The sequence below is a fragment of the Pogona vitticeps genome, chromosome 2 (genome assembly GCF_051106095.1).
Source record: "Pogona vitticeps strain Pit_001003342236 chromosome 2, PviZW2.1, whole genome shotgun sequence".
Lineage (NCBI taxonomy): Eukaryota > Metazoa > Chordata > Lepidosauria > Squamata > Agamidae > Pogona > Pogona vitticeps.
The window spans coordinates 236,289,088-236,312,947 of NC_135784.1; the positions used below are offsets into that span (position 1 = coordinate 236,289,088).

The following is a 23,860-nucleotide window of genomic DNA, read 5'->3' on the forward strand; positions in this document are numbered from 1 at the left end:
CCATCAGTATCGGGGGTTAAGGGATACTTGTTCCCAGGTGACCCTGTGCCATCCAGATATTATTCCTAGGGAGTATATAATCCCAAATGAGAGCATGAAGGTGGCAGGGATTGAGGGACAGGTGATCTCACTGCCAGTAGCTGAGGTACCTATGAACTTTCAAGGCTGGAGGGGAGTTTGGCGGCTAGCGATTTCATCGACTCTGCCAGCAGCCGTGCTCGTGGGAAATGACCTGGCTGAACATGTGAAACGGGTGCTAGTGATTACACGCTCACAAGCTACCACGGGGACAGTTCAGGGGGGTACTGTCGAGCCCGAGACAGAAGCAGAGGGGAGTTCAAAAGCTGTGGTGGAAACCTTAACCACAGACAGCAGATTTGGCCAAGAGCAAAAGGCAGACGCCACTCTCCAAAAGTGTTTTGAACAGGTGACAGATGCCCAGCTAACACCTGAAACCCCAGTGAGATTTCTAGAGAAAAGGGGGATTTTATATAGAGAGACCCTGAGGAATATCTCAAAAGGGGGAGATGGGATCCGAAGTCAGCTAGTGGTACCTGAAAAGTATCGCCCCATGATCTTACAAAGGGGGCACTCTGACATGTTTGCTGCGCACTTAGGGGTGAACAAGACACAGCAGAGAATCACACAGAATTTTTACTGGCCTGACATAGGGAAGCAGATCAGGGAGTTCTGTAAAAAATGTGATGTGTGTCAGCGGCAGGGGAATAATCGTGACAGGACCAAAGCAAAGTTGTGCCCTTTGCCTGTGATTGACACTCCGTTCAAATGCATAGGGGTGGATATTGTGGGACCTTTGCCCAAGGCCACAAAGAGGGGGAACAGGTTCATTCTCACCATTGTGGACCATGCCACGAGGTACCCTGAAGCCATACCCTTGACTAACATTGAAACTAACACAGTGGCAGATGCCTTGGTGGGGTATATGTCCAGGATGGGATTTGCCTCAGAAATAATCACAGATTTGGGCACATCGTTCACATCGAAGCTCATGAAACGCTTATGGCAAATCTGTGGAATTAAGCACAAGGAAACCACTGCCTATCACCCTGAAAGTAATGGGTTAACTGAGAAGTTCAATGGGACTCTAATGCGCATGATTAGGGCTTACTTGGCAGAGAATCCAAACAATTGGGACCAGAAGCTGCAATCCCTTTTGTTTGCTTATCGATCAGTGCCACAAGCCAGTACCGGGTTCAGTCCGTTTGAACTTTTATTTGGGAGAAGGGTGAAAGGGCCCCTTGATTTGATCAAACAAAATTGGGAGCAGATCACCCAGGATGACCCACAAGATGTTGTGACATGTAGAGACTCTTTAAGGAATGACCTAAAGAGAAACCTAGAGCTAGCAGCAGAGACCCTGCAAGCTCAAAAGGTCAGAAAGAAAGCTTGGGATGCCCAGGAAGGCAGGGAGGGGCACTTTAACCCAGGGGAGGAAGTGCTTTGGCCTAGGCCCTGCAAAGAGAGCAAGTGTCAGCTGGGTAGCCCAGAGATAAAATACTTGGGTCACGTAGTAGGGGGAGGAGTGATAAAACCCCTAGAGGCTAAAATAGAAGCAGTTCGTGATTGGCCTAGACCCAACACCAAGAGAAAAGTCAAATCATTTCTTGGGTTGGTGGGCTACTACAGAAAGTTCATCCCGAGGTTTAGCGAGATTGCGGCTCCGCTGACCGATCTGACGAGGAAGAAGGCTGATGACCGCATCCCGTGGACCAGCGACTGTGAGGAGGCGTTCCAGAGGTTGAAGCAGGCGCTCATCAACTATCCAGTGCTGCGTGCTCCAGACTTCGACCGGGAGTTCATCATCTACACCGATGCGTCTAACAGCGGGGTAGGAGCAGTTCTTTGCCAGGAGGATGAGAATGGTGACCAGCATCCAGTGTCCTACCTGAGTAGGAAACTCCAGAAAGGTGAGAGACATTTGGCAACCGTGGAGAAGGAGTGTCTGGCCATAGTCTACGCGATCCAGAAGGCCAAGCCTTACATCTGGGGAAGACATTTTGTTCTGTGCACTGACCATTCACCACTGCAATGGTTAAAGACAATGAAAACCCACAATAGCAAACTTATGAGGTGGGCTTTAAACCTGCAGGACTATGACTTTGAAGTGAAGGTGGTCAGAGGGTCAGTGAACTGTGTTGCTGACGCCTTGTCAAGAAGACCTGAAGATTGAAGACGGCGAAGGAACATGGACTATGTATATATTTTGGTGACCAAAAAGTTAAATGTACCTGTTGTTTATTAAAGATGCCTGGTTTGTATGAATAAAGGTAACTTGATGTATTGTAAATGGTAAATGTTTAAACGCCTAATTGATATGGTTATCCTAGTGTAAGTATAAGTAAGTATGGTAGTGTATGTTATTGTATAACTGTTTTGTATGTTTTGGATCCAGGTTGTTTTTTTGGAGAAAAGCACCTTAGCTTTCCCCCTACAAAACAACTTATAAAGAGGGGAGGTGTTACATACAGCACTGATGTTACCTGTCTGTCATGGGTTTGGAGGGAAAGTTCCATCCTATGGGGAGTGGAAGGCGGGACATCAGGAGGAGGGGCTGTACTGTATATATATGTGAAGTGTGTGTGGAGAAGTTAGGAGAGCTGGGGGAGAAGCTGGAAAAGAGCTGAGAGAAGAAGCTTGAGTGGGAGTCTGTGTGTCAGACAGGGTACTACTGTGTGTCAGTCAGTACCAACCTGATAGGTTCAGGTGTCTGTATGGTTAGCCAGAACTGATAGGTTCAGGGTCTGTGCTTCAAGTTAAGTGTTCTGTGTGAACCAAACTGTGTGTATGTATGATTGAGACTAAGCCACGTTACTGTATCTTATCCACTTGATCATTTTATTTTCCCTGTGTGTTATGTAAATAAACCTTGTTCCTTTATTTGTTAAAAATCCATCCCTGGTCTGTGTGACTTCTTATAGGGAATGGTTGGTGGCAGCTTAGTTAACGTGTGGCATATCCCAGTAGGTCTGGGGTTGTCACAAACACATCTTCAGATGACATGGGACATAAAGGAGATACATGGGAAAGAACAGAGGGGATAGAAGTTCGAATAGGGGAGGGGACATCAGGATAGTTAGAGGCAGCAGTAGCGGAGTCGATCCGAGAAGGACCGTCAGTCCTAAAAGAATAAGGAGGAAAGGGCACAATTTGGAGGACCGAAAGGAGGGGGGGAGGGGTAAATTATATTCCTCAAAGGCTTTGTTGAAGAAGAAAGGGAGTGTGACGTTTCTTCATAAGAAGATTTGTAGTAATCAAGTTCTTGAAGTAACGATGGGAAATAATACCCTTATATTGTAAAAATCCAGCAGATACAAACAAAAGTCTGGGAAAACAATTGGAATTAAATTCCAGCAAATATTGATTCAGATGGTGAGAAGAAGAGATTTTAGTAATTTTCACAAGGTCTATAATCAGTAGAGGTACTCGAAGTAAAACAGCCAGTTGTTTCTTGGCTAAAGGAACAAAAGACCAGTCTGGATGCCTTCTAAACTAATGCAATTGTCCTATGATTATTGTACCCTTTGACATCTCTTTTCTTAGGAAAAGAGTGTACAGTGGTGCCCTGACTTATGAATATCCCTACCTGTGAAATTTTCGAGATACAAAAAGCTCTGGCCGCAAAATATTGCTCTTGACTTGCGGCTGGAGCTTCAAGTTACAAATTAAAAATGCGGGGGAGGTGGGGAAAGCGCAAACTTTGAACTTTCTGTTAACCATTGGCCAGCAAAGAGTCTGCTTGTCTGTACCTCGCTTGTCACAGTGGTTAGAGAGTGGATAGGGAGAGAGTCTTCAGACTACCTGGTACTGCCTGGTACTGTACTATACAGACTTTTTTTTTTGGCTTTTTAAAATATATATATATTTTAAAAAGACACAGAGAGACTGCCTGTTCTGGGTGAGTAAATACTTTACAGTATTTCATCACAGGAATCTGCAATCCTTGCATCTCTTCTATATAAGTTTACTGTATTGTACAGGATCTTTTGCAGCTTGGTGGGGGGGTAGGGCTAGGTGGAGGGTTATGTTTCTGTGCTCTGATGGGTCTTGCATTGTGGATTTAAAATGTGAAAAGTAGACTACAATATTAAATTAAAATTAAATGTGAAAGTTAGACTGCAATTTTAAAATGTACAATTTATGTATTTATTTTTGCATTCTGTGGCTCCTAGGATTTGTGTACTGTGACCTCTCTTTTTCTAAAAAAATGTGTGGGTTTAAAATGTGGCTCCAAGGTCTGTCTCTTTTAAAATGAGAAAATATTGTGTGAGGGGCTGTGGTGCTTGTTGATGCAGCCAGGCTTTAAAATGGAGTTTACTGTAGACTCAGAGGTGCTTGGTTTTGTTTCAAAGGTGCTTGGGTTAAAAGGTGTTCTGTTTAGAAGGTGTTCCCTTCCCCCTTTCCTGCCCTTTTTTTTGACCTAAGTTCATCTTGGGTCAAAAGAAAAAAATTCTCCCCCTGGTGGTAGAGTATGGATTAACCAGCTTTGCATGAGTTCCTATGGGAACTAATGCTTCAACTTAAGAACGGCGCCACTACATAAGAACGAAAAACAGCTGGAACGGATTAAATGGTTTTCAGTGCATTCCTATGGGAAATGGTGATTCAACTTACAAAAATATCGAATTGTGGCCACCGTTCCAATACGGAATAATTTCGTAAGTCGAAGCACCACTATATATTGAATATTTCCAGTCTGTGGACCATTGTTTCATGTTACATGTTTGTGAACATATTCTTGTTAAAGTTTTGACAAATTCAGTCTTTGTTATTTGGTGCTCCATTGATTCCTGGTGATTTGTTTCTTGAACGTGGCTTGCATTTTGCTTTCTAATATTACATGTTCTTCATCACAGGAATCTGCAGTCCTTGCATCTCTTCTATATAAGTTTTCAGTCAACTGTTCCTGTCTTCTTTTTATTTTATCCTAGTCAGATGCTACATTCCCTAATCTAGGGTTAAATTTCTCTTTGATTTTTTGGATTGTACGGATGAGATCTTACATTTTTTTTCTTGTTTTGTTGTTCTATTTGTATGCTCTAATCATGTTTTCTTTAAGTAATAGTTTTCTTTAAGTGTTGGTCGCTGAAGGGTTAAAGTTAGAATTCTGACTTTATTTCTGTCTCCTTTTACTTTTGCTTCTTGTCAGTCCTTAACAATTTTAAGTGTTTCTTCAGTCATCCATCTGTAGTTTTCCTTTGATGCTGGGAATGTTTGAATTCTTCCCAGATAGTACCTTTAATTTCAAACCACCATTCTTTATAAATTACTAAATTAATCAGAAATGTTATTTAAATTATATTTTGGTGTATGTGTTCTTCTGCAACTTTATTCTAATTGTTGATATTAGCAAGTCATAAACAATACTGCAATCTGTTCCTGGTCTTGTTTTGGATGACAGAGTACAGCTTCTCCATCTACTTCTTCCAATTATGCAGTCTCTTTGATTTCTGTATTGGCCATCTGGTGATGTATATGTGTTTGGTTGCCTGAAGCATGTATTTGGAATAAACAAGTTGTTGGCTTCACCAACTTCTATGAGTCATTGTCTTGCTTCATTCTTATCCCTGAGACAAGTCTCCAACACTGTTTGGTCCTGCTTTGTTCCAATCACTTATGATTGTTATCTTATCATGTTTTTCCTGGACAGTTGCATAAAAACTTTGATTTCTTCTTCAGCATATGTAGTTGGAGCATAGACTTGAATGGTGGTTATGTCAATGGGTTTTCCCAAAAGCCTATAAATAATGAGCTGCAACTTTTCAATTGACAGATATTTTACTGTGAGCAAAAATGGAGGGTAAGATGATTATTGTTGTTGCTAATGAGGTAACCAGATAAAGCTGAAATAATATCCTATTGCTGATGTGCACTGATGCAAAAGGTAAGTCCAGTCTGCCCAGTAATATAACTGGAATACAGGATGACAAAAAATGTGTTCTAGAGCAGTTTGAGCCTGAACTCTCATTAGAAACTAAGGTGGCTAAACTGAAGTTGCAATATTTTAAACATGAAAGACTTGCTGGGGGGGGGGGTGGAATGCTAGGAAAAGTTGCTAAGACAGCAAAAAAAAGAGGAAATGGATTGACTTAGTAAATACAGCCACAGCCCCTAATTTGCAAGATCTGAACAAGGCTGTAAAAATAGTACATGGGAGAGGTTATTTATTTATAGGGTTGGAACAAGTGAAAAGTTTATTGACAGCATGTAACAAGTGATTATCAGCCATACAGCTTACAGTCCTTACTAAGGATGTCATGACTAATGACAAATTTTGCCATCTTTGATGCAAAAGGGTATGTGGATACCTTAAAAAATCCCACAAAGAACAGGCAACCAGTGCAATATTTTTTTCTTCTGTATGACAGTAAGACAAATACTTTTTTTCCTTTTCATCATCATTTACATAAAAAATAGTTATTTGCAAAAAAATCTTACTTTTTATTTAAAGCCTTTATCTTTTGTGCAAAACAAGGGTTTTTCTGAATCAAATATAAGGTTTTTTAATGCTTTTTTGGGTGAGGAAAGGATAGAAATGGAAAAATTATTCAAAAGCTCTTGTAAATTCACCAGATGGGATGAAAACATTTGCAATGTTTGATTCTCAGATACTCAAATGAGATGTGAAGATTTATATCCCTAGTCTTTACTAATCCAAATGATGGTTTTGAAAGTCACTCAAGATTTTATTCATATAGGCTTAAATCTAATTGTTAAACCATTGAATCAATGGGAGTTACAGATGTATTGATTTATCAGAATCTCACTGAGTGTGCCTAGTCTAGTTGGGAATAACAGTGAGATTGGGCCATACTGTAGATTTGAAGTGCAGAAATAAAGTAAAGTTACTTTTGGACTACAGCTTCCAGAGTTCTCCCACTCAAAAAAGTAAAGTTTCCAAAATTGCTCTTTGGAAAGCAGTGTGACTTCCAGCCCCTGAAAGCAACACATTCCCCTGGCACATTCATAACTTTAAAAATCACACACACCAAAAAAACAAAACAAAAACAAAGCATAATTCCACACTGTTTGAATTCTTGTTGATTCTAGAGGCCTCTGCATCAGAATCTTCTTGCAGTTCTCTTGTTGTTTCTTTTCTACACTTGAACAAGGCCCAATAAATTAAGATGAGGAGGGCTGAGCAAGGAAATTGTCAGCTCTGGGGAAATGGTCCTTGTTTTAGAAGCAGCTCTTACCTGCTTCTGTTTACATTCCCCTTGCCCTGAAGCTTTTCTACATTACATTAATAAATACAACCTAGATACTAAACTGATCTTTTAGAAAAGATTTAAAAACTGCTGGGTAGCTCAGTGGTTTAGGTATCCGGAGCCAGAGATTGGGAATTTGATTTTCTCCACTGTGCCTCCTTGACAGGGGATGGAGTCCATAGGGTCCTTTCTAGCTCTACAGTTCTAAGATTAATGTAATAGAATAATGTGATGAAATAGAAACTGGTAAAATACACCCTAATTAGCTGATGGCATTTAGAGAAGCTACACAGCAGTGGAATCATGAGTAGTTATCTGCACCTGTGGGGAGATATTCATATTCGTTCATATACGAATACGAATACCCCCGTCTCTAGTCTAGATATATTGAAAAATGGTTCTTGAACATTCTGAAGTTAGCCACTCATGGTCTAATGTGAAGTTAGAGTAAGATATAGTCCATTGTTTGCAGTCTTGACATAGCTTCATTATTGATGTGTGTATATAAATAAAAACAAAACAAAATGTGTTGTCTGTTCAGTTTGTAGACTTACTGTATGGTTGCCCTAATTGCAAAAAACATATACTTCTGAATTATGCAAATAGGTGTTCTTTTAATTTAATTCTGCTTATTTCTCCAAAACATGCAAATCTCAAGTAGTAAGAAACCATATTTTAGATTAGGGTATTACCAAAACAGTTTCTGATATTTGCAGAGAAAGAACACATTTTAAATTCTATTAAAATTTTAAAATGCATGTTAAGTGGCCACTTAGAACTTACCAAAACAGTTTTTGATATATGCAGTTTAAAAAAAAACATTTAAAATTATAATAGAATTGTAAAGTGGAGGTTAAGTAGTCACTTAGAACTTTTTCCCCTTTTGTCACCACTAAGCAGTTCGCTGAGAAAGTAAACTAATACTTGATCATCTTGTATTGGTTAAAGAAATTACCGATTTTAAAGTATTAAAAAAACATTTTTAGTTTGAATTTAAAAGCAGTATAGAACTCCTGTGGTGAATTTAAAATATCAGAGGTCTCAGTTTGAATACTGAATGTTTACTACAAATGCACATATTTTACTTGCTTCAGATAGATTATAAAGTAACGACTATAATAACTTAATTAGCAAATCAAATATTTCAGGTAGGTAGAACAAATGACATTTTCAAATTCACAAGCAATTAAGTTGGCAAGTGTCTCCAGATGAAGAATATATAGTCATAATATATGTCACCAATTTAGAAATGCCAGGCCTCCATATCTGCAGCTAGCTACATAATATAGGGTGTTCAGGTCTCTTACTATTCCAGATAAATCCAATATCTTTTATAATTTGCTATTGAGGTTTATATAACAAGAAACAAAAATTTGGAAGGAGCCCACATTTCTCTTTATGGTATTTCTAAAGCCAAGAAAGACTCTCTTTTTTTCTTATTAAAACGCTTTAGACTTGTTAAATGAAAGTGTCACGTTTGTTCTGATTTGGGCTGTATAAGTCAGGGCATGGGAAGGACTTCAGGTTTACTGGGACTACTTTTCTTCCTATGAGATCTGGGATTCCCCAATTGGAACTAATTGTAAGACACTTCAGAATGAAGAATTTGAGGCAATGGAAATCACATTCACAGAAACATCCTCTCTAGATATTGTATCACTATCTAAGCTTTCTGCATTTCAGCACTACAATTTAGAAGGGGAGTGAGGGTGCAAGCAGACAAAGCTTTGTCTTTTGGTTTGGTCCAATTTGGGGACAGGCTGGTTCACTTCTTTTTCAGGCAACCACCTGGTATATGGTTAATCACAAACCAATCTGTGCCTTATCCATGCCTACCCACACCTTTTTGGGTTCCTTTCAGGGGCTACTCTCTTTTTTTGCAGCAGGTTGGATCATTCCATTTTGGTTCGGTTCTGGCCTATGTGATTGATGGAATCAAACCAAAGTGAGTGGCCGGTTGCCATTTTGCTTAAGCCACTTCACAGTGTAACTAGTTCTTGGCAAATCAAAAGCTTCCTCCTGCTCCCCTGTGGAGAGGAAAACCGAAAGGAATGAGAAGAATTTGTTTTTAAAAAAGCTTTTGTAGTCCAGTGCTGAATTGGTTGGGAATTCATCCCTATGTCACTAGAAAATAACTTTTTAAAAATTGAAAGTTTCCTCCCCTCCACCCCCTCAGAGGGAGAGACAGGAAGGGACAATGATTATTTTTTTTCTTATTCCTTTTCTTCCTTTCTTTTTAAAGGGAGGAACAGAGTGAGTCACTTGAGATGTAGTGTGGTTTCCTGCCCTTAATGACCTACCACATCTCAATATGATCTTAAGCAGACATTTATCCCAATCAAGCCTCATCGAATTTGGCTGACTAGTCGCAATTTGATGCATCTTGTTGCTGTTGTTAACAATTGGGATTAACTGACACTGCAGATAATGTAGAGGTCTGCCTGTGAGACCCAATGAACTTTCTGCTGATCTTGCACATAAACTAAAAAAAAAAAACTAAATCAGAATCAGTTTACAGATTATTATAGCTACAGTATATGTAATCATGAGCTTAAAAAGCAGCATATCTCAGAATTCTGAACCTGGTTATTGAACATGCTTTGAACCTAGTTAGTGACTGCATAGTGGGGAGTGGACTGCTGCTTTTGCGTCCTGCCTGAAGTCTCTGGGTAACCACTCTGTGAAATGGAGGCTGAAGTAGACTGTATTTTGGATGGATCAGTTAAGACTTTTATTTAAGTTTATATGGAGAAGATGTTACTGTAGGTGTAAATGTGTGAACCAGACTATAGAACCATGTTGGAGAGAAAGAGTAGCAAATGCAACGTGGAGGCTGCACTAAAATTTTCCTAGAATATGTCACCAAAGTAAAGTGCTTAATAACAGCCTAACTGCTCTTGATGTTTCTTGAATATATTTTCATTAATTCCACAAAATTCTTTTACCCTGGATATGTCTAGATAGATAGGCCTTAGTGTTACTATTCCAAGGTATTTTAAAATGAATGCATTTTTATTGGGGGGGGGGGAGGGAACCAGAAGAAAGAAAGAAAATACAGGGGAATTACAAGTAAAAGATAACTTCTAGAGCCGTTGTAAAAATTCCATGAACAGAGCAGGACAATTATGTGATAAACCCACAGCTGGAAGCACCGCTTGTATCTGCAGTTAGATAGACTTTAGCAAAACTAAAATGTGATTTCTGATATCTAGATGCTAGAAAATTGAAGCTACTTTTGATGTTTCGAATAAGTTACTGCAGTTTTCAAGATCATTAGCTAGCAAATTTCTAATACTGTATATACCAGTGTGTCTTCATAAGCTACTGTACAGCTCTGGCATAGCGTTCTTAACATAATGGAAGATGGGTAGGCAGGCTTTCAAAATTAAATCAGGCACTTTGGCTTTTTGCCTGGGTCGGCACACTGGCTTTGTTCTTGTTCCCACTACACAATTCTCTTTAGTGAGCTGGATGACAGCCAAAATATTTGATGGACATTAATGATCAGATGTTGTACTGCTGAGCCTCTTGTGAGAACTCTGCTTGGTGCCTCCCCTCTCATCATCACTGCCCCTTTTCATCTCTCTCGCTTCACCAGCTTTGGCACTGGAGTGTGTGTTCAAAGCGCTGATAGGAACAGAAGGCGCTCTTGCCATTGGAAAACAATTGTCAGCTGTGGAGGAAGAGTTTTGGATAATTTAAAAACAGCTTTTTTAAAACATCCAAAAACATTTTTTAAACTATTGCCAATCAGAAATCGATAGTGCTATTTATAAATCCTAACTGTGTATTAGGTTGTAATTTTAGGCACCATGTTTAATGGAAACTTTACCACAAAGTGTGCTTATGGTAAGAATCTTAGGCTAAAAAACTGCATGCAGTTTTAAAAAAAGCCAAATTTGTTGTGCACAGGAATGCAGAATTTGCTGTTTCCAATTTTAACATGTAGTTGTCAAAGATTACTATTTTAGAAATTGCCAACAATACTGTTAAGCACTAAACAATAGTTATAATATTGATTTTTTTTCCCAAGTATTGTTTTCTATACAGAAATAATTCTATCCACCTGAGTTTTTGTTGATTCATATGCTTTTTTCACAGCTGACTTGTTATTCTTGTTTATGGCCCCATTCAATTTTTGTACCTTTTTTGCAGTCTCAAAATCACTGCATCAGAGAGACAGCTTTTTAATTTCTCTTCTTACTTGCTGATATCATTAGAATGAGATGGAGAGACACAGACAGAGAAGAAAACAAGATGTCAGATTTTTCTTTGAAAACTGTCTAAAATACCTCATTCCTATACTATTCTTCCTCACCTGTTATTCAAGGTTTAAAACATAGGTAGTCCAATGAAAGTTTAATTCACTCTCTTAAAAGCTTTTGGCCTATTGAGCTAAAATGAGTTGACAGTACAGAAGTAAAGTAAATGGATGCAAATACAGTTTTGAGGGTAGTATCAAGAAATGTCAGCTGAATAAAGCACAGAAGAACACAGGAAATGTCCTATTCAGGTTGATTAGCAGAACACAGTCCTTGCACTATCCATGTTGTATGTCTGTTAGAAATAACTTCATGCAAGAGAGTCATGTTGAAAGGTTCACACACTCAATTATGTGACCTCAAGATTTTCCTCAGCATTAGTTTATATCTGTTAAGGTGCTTATTATTTCAATTGTTTATTAAGTTTACTCCATGCTCTACTTAATCTGTAGATCAGGGTATTTTGTCTGTATTTCTGTCCTAAAGATCTCAGATACAGGCCAAATAAGATGTGATATTAAACAGCTCCTCATTTCCTCCATCCAGCATTTTTAAGCTGCTGTGGTGAATAAATGCTGCACCTGCTCATTTTTTTGTTTGTAGATGGAGGTGATTTGGTGTCTGTATCTTTCTGTATTGGATGTGGTAGGGATTTTCTTCAGAACAAAAATGCTGGGGAAAGGATTAAACAGTCTCTGTCTCTGTGTGTCTCTCTCTCTCTCTCACACACACACACACACACACACACACACACACATCATTCCTACTATTAAATTTGCTGAGTCTTAAGGCTCTTTAGTTGTTAATATATCCCTGTGTGAGGAAAGTATGTACCTGCAAAGTGCACAAAATGTCTTCTTTCAGCCTAAAAAGGAAATACATCAGACACAGCAGCTCACGTACAAGTAATAAGAAGTTTCTTAAACAACTGAGAGGAGCAACTAACATTTGACAACAACAATATTTCCTCTCATCCACAACTGAACAAAGTTTCCTTTGATAAATTCCCATTCAACAGAGCATAGCTGCTCTGGAGTTTGAAAACCTTGTTTGTAATAGTAGCTTTATAAAAAACACTATATACTACCATGTTTCCCTGAAAGTAAGACAGGGTCTTCTATTAATTTTTACTCCAAAAACGCATTTGGGCTTATTTTCAGGGGATGTTTTATTTTACAGTCATGTCATTTTCTGGTTGCTGCACAATGGTGGAGGGTGGGGTTTGATTTATTTTTGGCGTAGGGCTTACATTACGAGCATCCTGAAAAATCATACTAGGGCTTATTTTCAGGTTAGGTCTTATTTTCGGAGAAACAGGGCATTATATAGAAATACCTCCTTCTAAAGGAGGGAGACTAGGCTACTAGTAATGTTAATAGCTTGAACAGTTAGCCAGAGTTAAAAATGCATGTGGTTGTGTCACTGATTTTACTGTGTTTGGAAGAGTAGAATGTGTTGCATTCCACAGATTCAGATTTTATTTTCAAGCCAGGAGCTCTTTTTTTTTCCTTTTTTCTTTTTGTTCTGTTATGTTTGCACCATTCAAAACTAATTATGGCTCTTTAGGGAACAATCTAAAGCTGTTTGGGCTATCGTTTCAAAGAATAATACAGTTCTGCATCACTACATGACCTGCTGCAATTCTTCAGTATATGCTTGCACTGTTATTAATATAAATAGGTCCTCTGCAACAGTCTAGAATGAAATATTCCTCTAGACTCCGAGCAAATCTTAACTTCTGAAATTTTTGTCTGGTCATCTTTCCCCTCCTTCCTGCAAAAAACAAGAAAATAGCACCATAAATCAGACGTCCATGCAATTTTTCAAAATAGCATTGAGTAATCCAGTTAGCTCTTTTACAAGCTCCGACACTGGTTCTTTAGCACAGAGGTCCCCAACCCCTGGTCCGTGATCCGGCAGCAGTCCGCAGACTATCCAGGACCAGGCCGTGGACACAAGATCTACCCTCCCCATGAGGGCCCCCTAGGAGTGCCATTGTGTGCATGCACACGAGTGCATTTCACCCCTTGTGAATGTGCTGTGCACATGCACGCAAGCGGCTCCCCCAAGCGTGATGTGCGCACCTGCAAGAGAGAGCTCCACCCTCCTGCAGGTACACCACACTCCCCCCCACCTGCAGTTGGAAAAAGATTGGGGACCACTGCTTTAGCAGGTGTTTTTTAGTCTTTCTCCAAGATTCAAACAATGTTGTGCTTATTACACAATATTTACTACAGCTCTCCAAGGTTTTCAGCAACAGGGAGAAATCAGGATTTTAAAACATCATCCGTTTTTTGCTGCTTTTCAGTCTGGTGTGGAAATGTGCAGCATTATGTACCATTCCTTTGGTTGGATGATGTTCCTGTGATGTCAGCATAGCTGCTTTTCAATCAACAGGTGTCATTTCAACTTTCTGGAGCCATTGAATTTTCCTTGCGGTAAATACAGATGTATTTGTCATTACAAAGCATGATGTGTGAGCTGCAAAACGAAAGAAGAAATATGTAAATCTTTGACAACTTGCCACCACAATACCCCTACTCCTAATAGAGAGCTTAAAGGGGGGGGGGAGGTAGGAACACAATTTAAATATCTAGAGAATCATGGATTGTCTCATCATTGAGTTTCTGAGGTATAAAATATTCAGCAATAGTTTACCATTGCTTCCTTCTACACTGTACTAAGAGGAAGTAGCTTGAGGGTCTCTGCCATTGTCTATGAAAGATCCATTACTGCTTCCCTTCAAGAATTTCTACACCGCATCATCATTCAAAATTCTCTACTAATTCTCTTTTGCTGATGTGACTGTTAATTCCTGAAGAGAATGAGTGTCTCCGCTCTGACCATTCTGCCTTGGGTGATCTTGCTGTAGTCTAGACCAGTGGTTCTTAACGTGGGCGATAATGCCCCCCAGGGGGCGATTTCATTTTTCAGGGGGGCGGTAGAACAAAAAGGGGCGGTGTGGGGGCGCTGGAGCAGAAGGGGGGCGGTAGGGGGGCGCTGGAGCAAGCCAAACCTGTGAAGATGGCTGCAGCCTTTTTACAGTGTGCATGAATATATATTTTCCTCCAATCTTAATTTAGTTTCAGAGTTTTCATTTTGAAATTTTTAGTTCCTGCATTGTGGTTTGTTTTTATGCCCTTTTAATATTTCTTTTTGTGTCTTAAAATTTGCTTGCAACTAAATCATTAAGTGTTACTTTTTGGGGGCATTTCATTTTCTTGGAATTCAATTTTGTTTTCAGGGGTCATTGGATTTAAGTGTCTTTAAATAAATAAATAAATAAATAAATAAATAAATAAATAAATAAATAAGATATCACCGCGGGGAGGGGGGCGATGATAACTTCCTCAATGGCTCAAGGGGGCGTTGCTTTCAAAAAGGTTAAGAACCACTGGTCTAGACCTACATGTTACTCTCAGCTCCCCTGACACACTCAACCCCTGTTATATTATGATGCTCAGAGGCTGTTTGGTGATGAGACGATCCAAAATGAACCAAGAGTTAGTGCTGGAAAGAATAAGTACAAATTGCATGACAATGACACAGTGAGATTGAAGCTTAAAGGATATCCATTTGTCATATGCACAGAAGCAATATGAAGGTCTAAACCTGCATTACACATGATAATAGGAACATGGGATGTGAAAAGTATGAACCAAGGAAAGCTGGCAGTCTTAAGAAATGGAATGTATAACATTGTAATACTTGGCTTGTAAAACCTGCAGTGGTCTGGAATAGCACATTTTCAACCAGTTAATTGCCAAGTTTTGTATTCTGGAAACAACAAATTCAAAAGAAATTATGTGGCTGCAATAATGAGGTGAAATGTAGCACAAGTAGTTAGGGGCTTGATGAAATGTGCGATGGAATAATGTCACTCAGAATTCATGGGAAGTCTATCAAAATAAACATTATTCATGTCTCTATTCCAGATGCTGAAGAAATTAAAAGATTCTATACAAGTGTCTAGGGGGAAATGGGACACTTTCAAAACAAGTTATGCTCATAAACAGGATGTGACTTGTACATAAAAGCAGAAAATATAGCAGAACCAAACATGGTTGGAGAATTTGACCTAGAAATTAGAAATTAAGCAGGAGAGAGACAGATGAAAGTCATATGGAACTAAAATCTGTGTATTAAACATACTCTACATGTTTCAAGCAGCTAAACAGACTATTGTTCACATGGTCATTCGTAGATCTAGAATATAATAACAGACGTAGAATACAGTATGTAAATCAAAGCGACTGTACAGGCAGAAGCAGAAGAAGGAGAAGCTCTATTCTCTCCACAAAAAACACAACTAGTAGTGGTACAGACCAATTGAAGCTCAGAACATCATTTTTTAAAAGGAACTCATTCTGTTATTCACTACTTTGGATCAGCAGGATATCATTATTGTAGTAATGCTGCTTTTACCAGCAGCAAAAGCAGCTTGTTGCATTCCTCATTGCTAATGCACTACTGCTAACCATTGCTAATGTGGTCATTGAAAAATACATGAAAATGTGTGCCACTTCATTCAAGGTGATCAGCCTGATCAGAAAAACTTTATTTCATTCCTGCTAACTGGAAGTCTACTGTTAACCATGGTGAACTGAATAATCGGAAATACAAACAAGAAATGCTCCAAATCTAAGACATTACTTTTGGCAAGATTTATTAACATACCACAGATATGCATACTTGCATCAAGCCCAATGAGAAAATATCAGTCAATCACACACTGTGTCGCTACATATATGTCCTATCGACTGGAGAAAACAAAAATGTTGTGGCACCTTAAAGACTAATTGCTATATTTTAATGTGAGCTTTTGTGGACAAATCAACTTCCTCAGACTGAAGACAGTAACTTAGAATTGTAGAATGTTCCCTGTCAGTGTTTAGATTTCATCCAGAGTACTACAAGGAAATTAAAGAATTATTGTCTAAGTCAGCAGCATCATGTTTCTGTGACTGACTCATTTGCTAAATGTGAACTGAAGTTAGCTAATGTGTCTTAATTCACAGGGTTTCTCCCCCATTCACTTGTTTCTTTAGTAAGTTCAACAGTGACTAAATTGGCTAGGAGAAAGAAAACTAAATCTTAAGTGGTCGGAAGTACACAGGAAGACCGAAACAGTGACCAGGAGAGATCAGAACAGAAGACGCTTAAGGCAACAGCAGGGAATTTGGTACTAATTAATTTTCAATCTAAGGAGAGAAAGTTACCCACAATACATAGGAAATAGTGTAGAAGCCAAACTGTTGATAGTGTGATGTACTTCCACTCAATCCTTTCACTTCTATGCTAAAGCCAAGATTCCACCAGTCTTAGATTTGGGTCTGCAGTGTTTGGATAGAAAACTATCCTGAGGTAGATCTCTTAAACCAATGTTGTCAGTACTGACTGGAAACAACTCTTCCTGCTGGGGATTCATGCAAAAGTTTTTCCAGCCCTAGATGTAGACACCAGCGACTGAACATGAAACAATCTGCAGGCAAAACGCGAGATGTATCATGGACTAAGGATAGGGTTTATCATCATTATAATGCTGGCTTACCTTATCAAAGCACTCTGAGCCTTACTGGAATAACTTTAGTACTTCAATTTGTTACCTGCTTCTTTTTATATGTGTGTTGCATTTTACAGAGCTGAAGTGAAAAACAAAAGCACCAATCATCATTATTCCTGAGAAATTGCCTGATTGTTTTGTTACCATATAACCATAAGGAGTGGGATTTGTTTTTAACCATTTGTTCAGTACCTTTAATAGTAATAGGCCTTACTGTATTTTAGTATGTTTGTATTTTATTTTCTCCTGACCTCATGTCACACTTCCTATTTATTTTAATTTCTAATCAATCAAGGCACAGTCTTATACCAACTAGCTTTAGTTGCTGTATGTGTGGTTGTAACAATTTACTTTTTGTTTAGCACTAGGAGAACATTAGACACATTCTTTATCAACAGATTCAGACAGTATTCTGATGTAACTACCACAAAAAAGTGTACATATTTATTATCCTTTGGAAAGAGCAAGGTGAAGTGAAATCAAATACATCTAGCACACAGCATATGCCAAATATCATTATCTCAGTCTTTACTGGATTTTGGTTTCAGCTTATTCACACCCATGTGATTTTCTGAGGCATGGTCAAAAATGCTGCGTCAAAGGACTTTAATATTCTGGCCATTTCGACATATTAGTTGGATTTAGTTCACGTTTTCTAGACAAAGATCTTAAGCCAGTGAACAAAATTAAGTTAGGTTTCAAGATAGATATAAATACAGAATATAATGGTAAACAAGAGGCAGAAAATGAAAAATGAATAATTGTTTCACTTCTGCATTTCTAAAAGCATGAGTATATACAGGATGATTGTGCTTGTTCTTTTTGGAGTAATGCTGTATTTGTTTTGCCAAAAGCCTCTAAAATATGAACTTTAGTATACTGTCCACACTGAAGGTTTAATTCCGTTATATTCCATTAAATCCTGGAAAGCTACCATATTTCAGTAGGTGAAATGTACCATATTTTCATATATTAGGGAAACTGGGATTTTTATTTTCACTTTAAAAATTTCAGGGTATGTTTCAACTACTCATTGCTCCCAGTATTTTTCTTAGTGGAAACTACATGTATTTATTTTGCAACGAATGTTACTTTAAAAAAATAGTGTTGTGAAAAGCAGCCTTGATTTTGTAAAATAACCTAAAGAGGTTAACTGGGGAACAACTGAAAATAAGCACGTCAGAAACACAATCTTTGAGAAATGCATAGTTCTCTTCCAGCCACAAATATATGTTCCATTCTTTTTTCCCTTCATTCATATCAAAGCATTGCACAATTTAAAATTATGGACATATATGAAATATAGGTAAAATTAAAAACAAATTAGAATGTTAAGATTATTTTTGATCAGAAGCAGGCTTAGTCCAAGCAAATGTCCAAGCATTATCTTGGACATTTGCTAGATCTTCCTTCGTACATGTGGCGGGGCATAAATTACATGAGCATGACTAAGGAGACACTCTCAAATAAATTACTGTAATTTATTTGAAATTCTGCACCAATTTCAAATATTTTTTCTTGTTTCACTAGTGTTTTAGCCCAGCGGTCCCCAACTGTTTTGGGACCACGGGCCGCCTGAGCCTCCAAGGAAGGCGGGGGGCCTGCAGGTGCACGCGGGTGCACACACGCTCTTGGGTGCATGCGTGAAGTGGTGGGGGAGTGCCTGCCCACCAGCATGAGCACTTCACCACCCCTTCACACATGCGCAGGGACACACGCACACACATCCACCCCTTTGCGTGGGCACTCAGGTGCATGTGTGAAGGGGTGGGGGTGCACTCATGCTGGTGCTGGCACACATGCAAAGCAGCTATGGGGAGGGGCATGCTTGGGGAGCGGGAGGTCTGTCTTTGCAGCCCGGTCCAGCTCAGGCCACGGACTGGTACCGGGCTGAGGACCAGGGGTTGACAACCTCTGCTTTAGCCTTTCAGAGAAGATTCTGAGAGGGCTTTTAAACATTTTGTTAGTATGCATGTATATGTTTCACTTAGTTTCTTCTACATGCAGCAGAATCATTAACTTTTCTTTTGACTCTCTTCCCTCTTCAAATTCCTAGCCTAACTTCTTATTTGCACTCACATATAGCATATACTCTGCTACGTATGTACTTACAAAGCTCTTAGTAGCCTTGGATTTACCCCTACTTGAATCTACTCCCATTACCCTTCTGCTTCCAACTTCACAAACCTCAATCTCTCCTGCTCTCTCTAAAGCATCTCTTATTACCCCATGTCCTTGGAACTGAGCTGCTCATTTTTCTAACCTGCAAATTGTGAAGGCAATGGTTTGATGGCTCCTTTGATTTCATTCTTGGAATAGCTATTTGCCTGTAGGGCCCAATTCAGATAGTTGGGTTCGGTGCTGAGAAATTGAGCTTCAGAGTTCCAATTTGGACAGTCTACCAGTGTTTTGATTATGTCTCACCAGTCTGTGTGGGTCGGTTTCCTGTAGACCTTGTGTACCAATAGGTCAGTTTTGCATACGACCATGACATCTACGAATGGGAGTTGGCCTTCTATTTCTTTTTCCTTGGTGAATTGTATATTTGGGTGGATGCTGTTTAGATGGTTTAGAAATTCTTCCAATTTTTCTTCACCGTGGTTCCAAATTGCAAAGGTGAAGAAAAATTGGAACCAAATTGGAACCATGGTGAAGAAAAATTGGTAGAATTTCTAAACCTTCTCAACAGCATCCACCCAAATATACAATTCACCTTGGAAAAAGAAATAGAGGGCCAACTCCCATTCTTAGATGTCATGGTCGTACAATTGTGCTTGACTTCTGCATTGCTCTCAAAGAAAATAAAGCATTTGCATACTAAAAGTCCAGTATAAAAAAACTGATGGCAATTAAGGCAAATGATTTCCTGACCAGAAATCTTTCCATTTCTTCTAGGCAAGTTCCATAATTTGGGGGTAGGTTTTCTTCCTGCATGCTTCCTCTATCCTATGATTGTATTTCCCATCATGCCCTTAGGTCTCTTCTTGAGGGAAATGATAGGAAGAAACTTTTCCAGGGAAATGGGGGAGGAGGTGTGCTATTTGGCAATTGAAGTACCTTACAAGCTCTCTGTACCTGTCCCAACTCCAAGATAATCGCTATGCTAATGCTTTAAATGCTAAGAACAGTTGCATCTGACCTGACGACTGTATCATGAAACAGCTGAGGAAAGGGGGTGTATTGGAAAGAACATAGTATCAAGTCGGGCATAAAGATCTGCAAGAATGCCAATCACTACTAACAGTGAAAAATAATGCATTTGATTTCCTAGTGCAGTGTTACATTTATTCAGTGGGACATGTGAAAAGGTATTTGCTGATTTCATTTTTTTTTAATTTATAGGCAAAGGGATCAGGAAGTATCACTTAGAAGGACATCACTGATTTTGAGTAAAAGGAAAAGGATTAATACTGATTTATTAATTCTTATGCTGTCAAATCCTCCTTTTTTACAGTCTACAAACAGTAATCAAAGTGGTTGTTGTGGGTTTTTCTGGCTCTTTGGCTGTGTTCTGAAGGTTCTGAAGAACAACCTTCAGAACACAGCCAAAGAGCCCGAAAAACCCACAACAACCATTAGATCCTGGCCGTGAAAGCCTTCGCGAATACAGTAATCAAAGTGTCTAACAACTGAGGTGCCCTGTTACTCTATAACAGGTGCAGACTGTCAGTTCTGCAGGAGAGTTCAATAATTGATTAGCTGGTAGATGTAAATTGATTAGCTGTCTTTCTCCCCCACCCCCCAAACATCAGTATCTTAAATTGGATATAAGCAGTTTGACAAGAATAAAAATACAAATTTTCCTGACAATCCATTTTTATTATTTTACTTTTAAAGGTTTTCTTCTTTATTTTATTTTCATATACAATCATGTGAAAAAGAAAGCACACCCTCTTTGAATTTTATGATTTTATGTATCAGGACATAATAAAAATCATCTGGTCCTTCGCAGGTCTGACAATTACACAAATACAACCTCAAATGAGCAACAACATATGGCATGTTATACTGTGTCATGATTTATTTTTTAAAAAATAAGCCAAACTGGAGAAGCCACTTTCTTTTTTGCACAACTGTAACTCCCCCCCCCCCAAAAAAAAACCTTTATATCTTTCCCCCAAAAAAACTGGTCTTGGAAGCTTACAATAAAATTACAACACATTCCCTCCTGATTGCACACGAAGGCATCCAGCACTCCAGTGCAAACTAAACTCACACTGTATGGACAGTGGTCGTCATTTGTCAAGTGGCTGCATTTAGGCAATTCTGTGATACAATATGACGAGTGATGACTACTATTCATACATGAATTTAGTTTGCACCAGAGAATGCTGGAGGTCTCCATGTATTATTAGCAAAAATGTCAAACTACTGATACTACAGTCTCTTCTAATGACTGTATCCTAGATTTTGTAATTTTTTTAAAATAGTAAAACACACCAATTTTCTAAGAAGTAGCATGGCCAAAGTCTGTTAGAAGTTTTTTCTTTAGTTAACTGCCAAAAGCCTTCTGGAATTAAATATATATTTGCCTGTTGGTGGAAGGACAACAGGAAAGGGGCCAGTCTGACCTCCTTGGGAAGGTAATTCCAGACTTCTAATAAAACATTAGCTTTGTTAATATAAGCAAAAAAAGAAAGTCTATTTCCACCATTTCTCAAGCATGATCCAATGTTAAATGCTTTAGAATAATACTTAAGCTCATCTCTAGCTTTTCTGTAGAAATAAACAAGACCTATGTTTGCTTAATTTGTTTTTCATATGATTTGTCCAGTAGAAGCTGAGGCAAAGATACTAGAGAAGCTCATATGCTTGCTAAATTAAACTAACTACATTTTTTTCTCCTTGTTCAAATAGGGCCGAAATAACCTGGGTTCTATTTATGTTTGGGCATCTGGAAATGGTGGACGAAGTAAGGATCATTGTTCCTGTGATGGCTACACCAACAGCATCTACACTATCTCCATCAGCAGTACAGCTGAAAGTGGACGGAAACCTTGGTATCTAGAAGAATGTGCATCTACACTAGCCACAACTTACAGCAGTGGAGAAGCGTATGACAGAAAAATAGTATGTGGTTCCTTTTAACATGATCAGATCGTGTTTGTATCTCCTCTTGAGAGAAAAGAGAAGATACCAACTAGAACATTTTGTACAGTTCTTTGAGCTAGAAAATGAAATTTACTCAGGTTATTAGGTATATTTTTAAATAAATAGCTGGAAATACTTTTTAGGGATCAAAAATATATTTGTTACTTTATCCAGTCCACATGTGGCTTTGTACAAAGAGTAAATAAATCAGAATGATACCTGATTTTTATAACACATTCCGATAAGACTATGCATAAATAACATAATCAAAAGATTATTATTATTACTGTGCAATTATACTAAGAATACTATTGAAAACTAAGTCAAAATGCACATGGAGGCATCTAGTTTCCAATGCAAACTAAAGTCACAATGTATGGACAGTGGTCATGTGCTATAATATGATGAGTGATAACTACCGCCCATATAGCATGAATTTTATTTGCACCAGACAATGCTGGAGGCCTCCATGTAGAATCAGCAAATTATTGAAGGGAGAAATAGTTTTGTTCTGTCTCAGATCATCTTTTCCATCAGAGATACAAATTTGTTCCATTTTTTTCCTCCTTTTCAGTCCCTCGCTGCTAATAAGCAGTTACTTTTTTTCCTCCAAGTTCCAACTATCAATAATTTCTTCTTTTAATCTAGAATATTAGCTATATCTTCTGGAAACTTTGCTGTTTTTATATGAGCAATTTTAAACACAAGTTCAGAGGTAACTCTTCATATTGGTAATATTTCTATACTTACCCCTATTGTGGAGATTTTTTTAAATAACTGGCTTGTTTTAATCTCTGGCTAGCAGTAGCAATAATAATCATAATCATCATAATCATAATTTTTTCTGCAAATAACTTTGAGGTGATGAAATTTCTCACTATATTTTTCACTATAGGTTCTTTTCTTCAAGTAAAATATATACTTCTTTTCTTGTGCAAGTGTTGTTTTTCTCCAGTTCCTGTTTCCTTGAAAATATTATTTAATGAGGCACATATTATTTCCTATGCGCATTACTGCGTAATGTTCTAATATGACAGAATTACACACATAGATCATTCCTCTGGCGGACGTAGGGACCAACTCCTCAGCCTGGTAGGCTTCCCAGTCCATAACATTGAACCAAGCCTCCTCTTCACTACCTAAGCCACCCGCCACTCCATCATTGTCATGCCCCAGCCTCCCCAGGTGTTCTTCTCAGCTGTGCTTTCCTGGGCCCAGTCAATGCATGAGCTGCACGTGATCAATGTCAAGGCATTCAAGGAGGGGTGCCCACGTGCAGGAAGATCAGCCAGAGCTTAAGATCTTCTGCCAGTTACACAATTTCTGCTGGAAAATTTGAGTTCTCTAAATCTATAGAACTTCTGCCCTTGCTTTTATTGTGATAACTGGTGTTCCGATGTAAGCTGGCTGGATAGCTCAGTAGTTTAAGTATCTGGTTGTGGAGCCAGAGGCTGGAAGCTCAGTTCCCTACTGTGCTCCTCAGGAGAAGAACCAGTCTGTGTTGGGCTGCTCAAGTCTGTTGGTGGCATTTGGGTCTTCAGTAGAGCCCCAAGCCACCCCATGCCATTCATCCAGAATGCATATTGGTGACTACTCAGTACTGGGTGGTTGTTGGCACTCCTTTTGGTGTTTGCATCTCCAGCACCTTTGTTAAGTAGGGTGAGGATGGATGCTAAGGTCTCCATGGAGCTGTGGGTGGAGGCAGTGACTTGAGCAGA

General features: G+C 38.8%; 1 protein-coding gene across 2 annotated transcripts in view; it reads left to right on the forward strand.

The window, feature by feature from the left end:
- Positions 1-23,860, forward strand: part of PCSK5 (proprotein convertase subtilisin/kexin type 5) — a 357,644-nt gene that overhangs the window by 163,308 nt on the left and 170,476 nt on the right. For both annotated transcript variants that reach the window (XM_020787785.3, XM_020787784.3), the window contains exon 8: positions 21,909-22,121. In XM_020787785.3, coding sequence (XP_020643444.3) covers positions 21,909-22,121 — 213 coding nt within the window. The remainder of the gene's footprint in view (positions 1-21,908; positions 22,122-23,860) is intronic.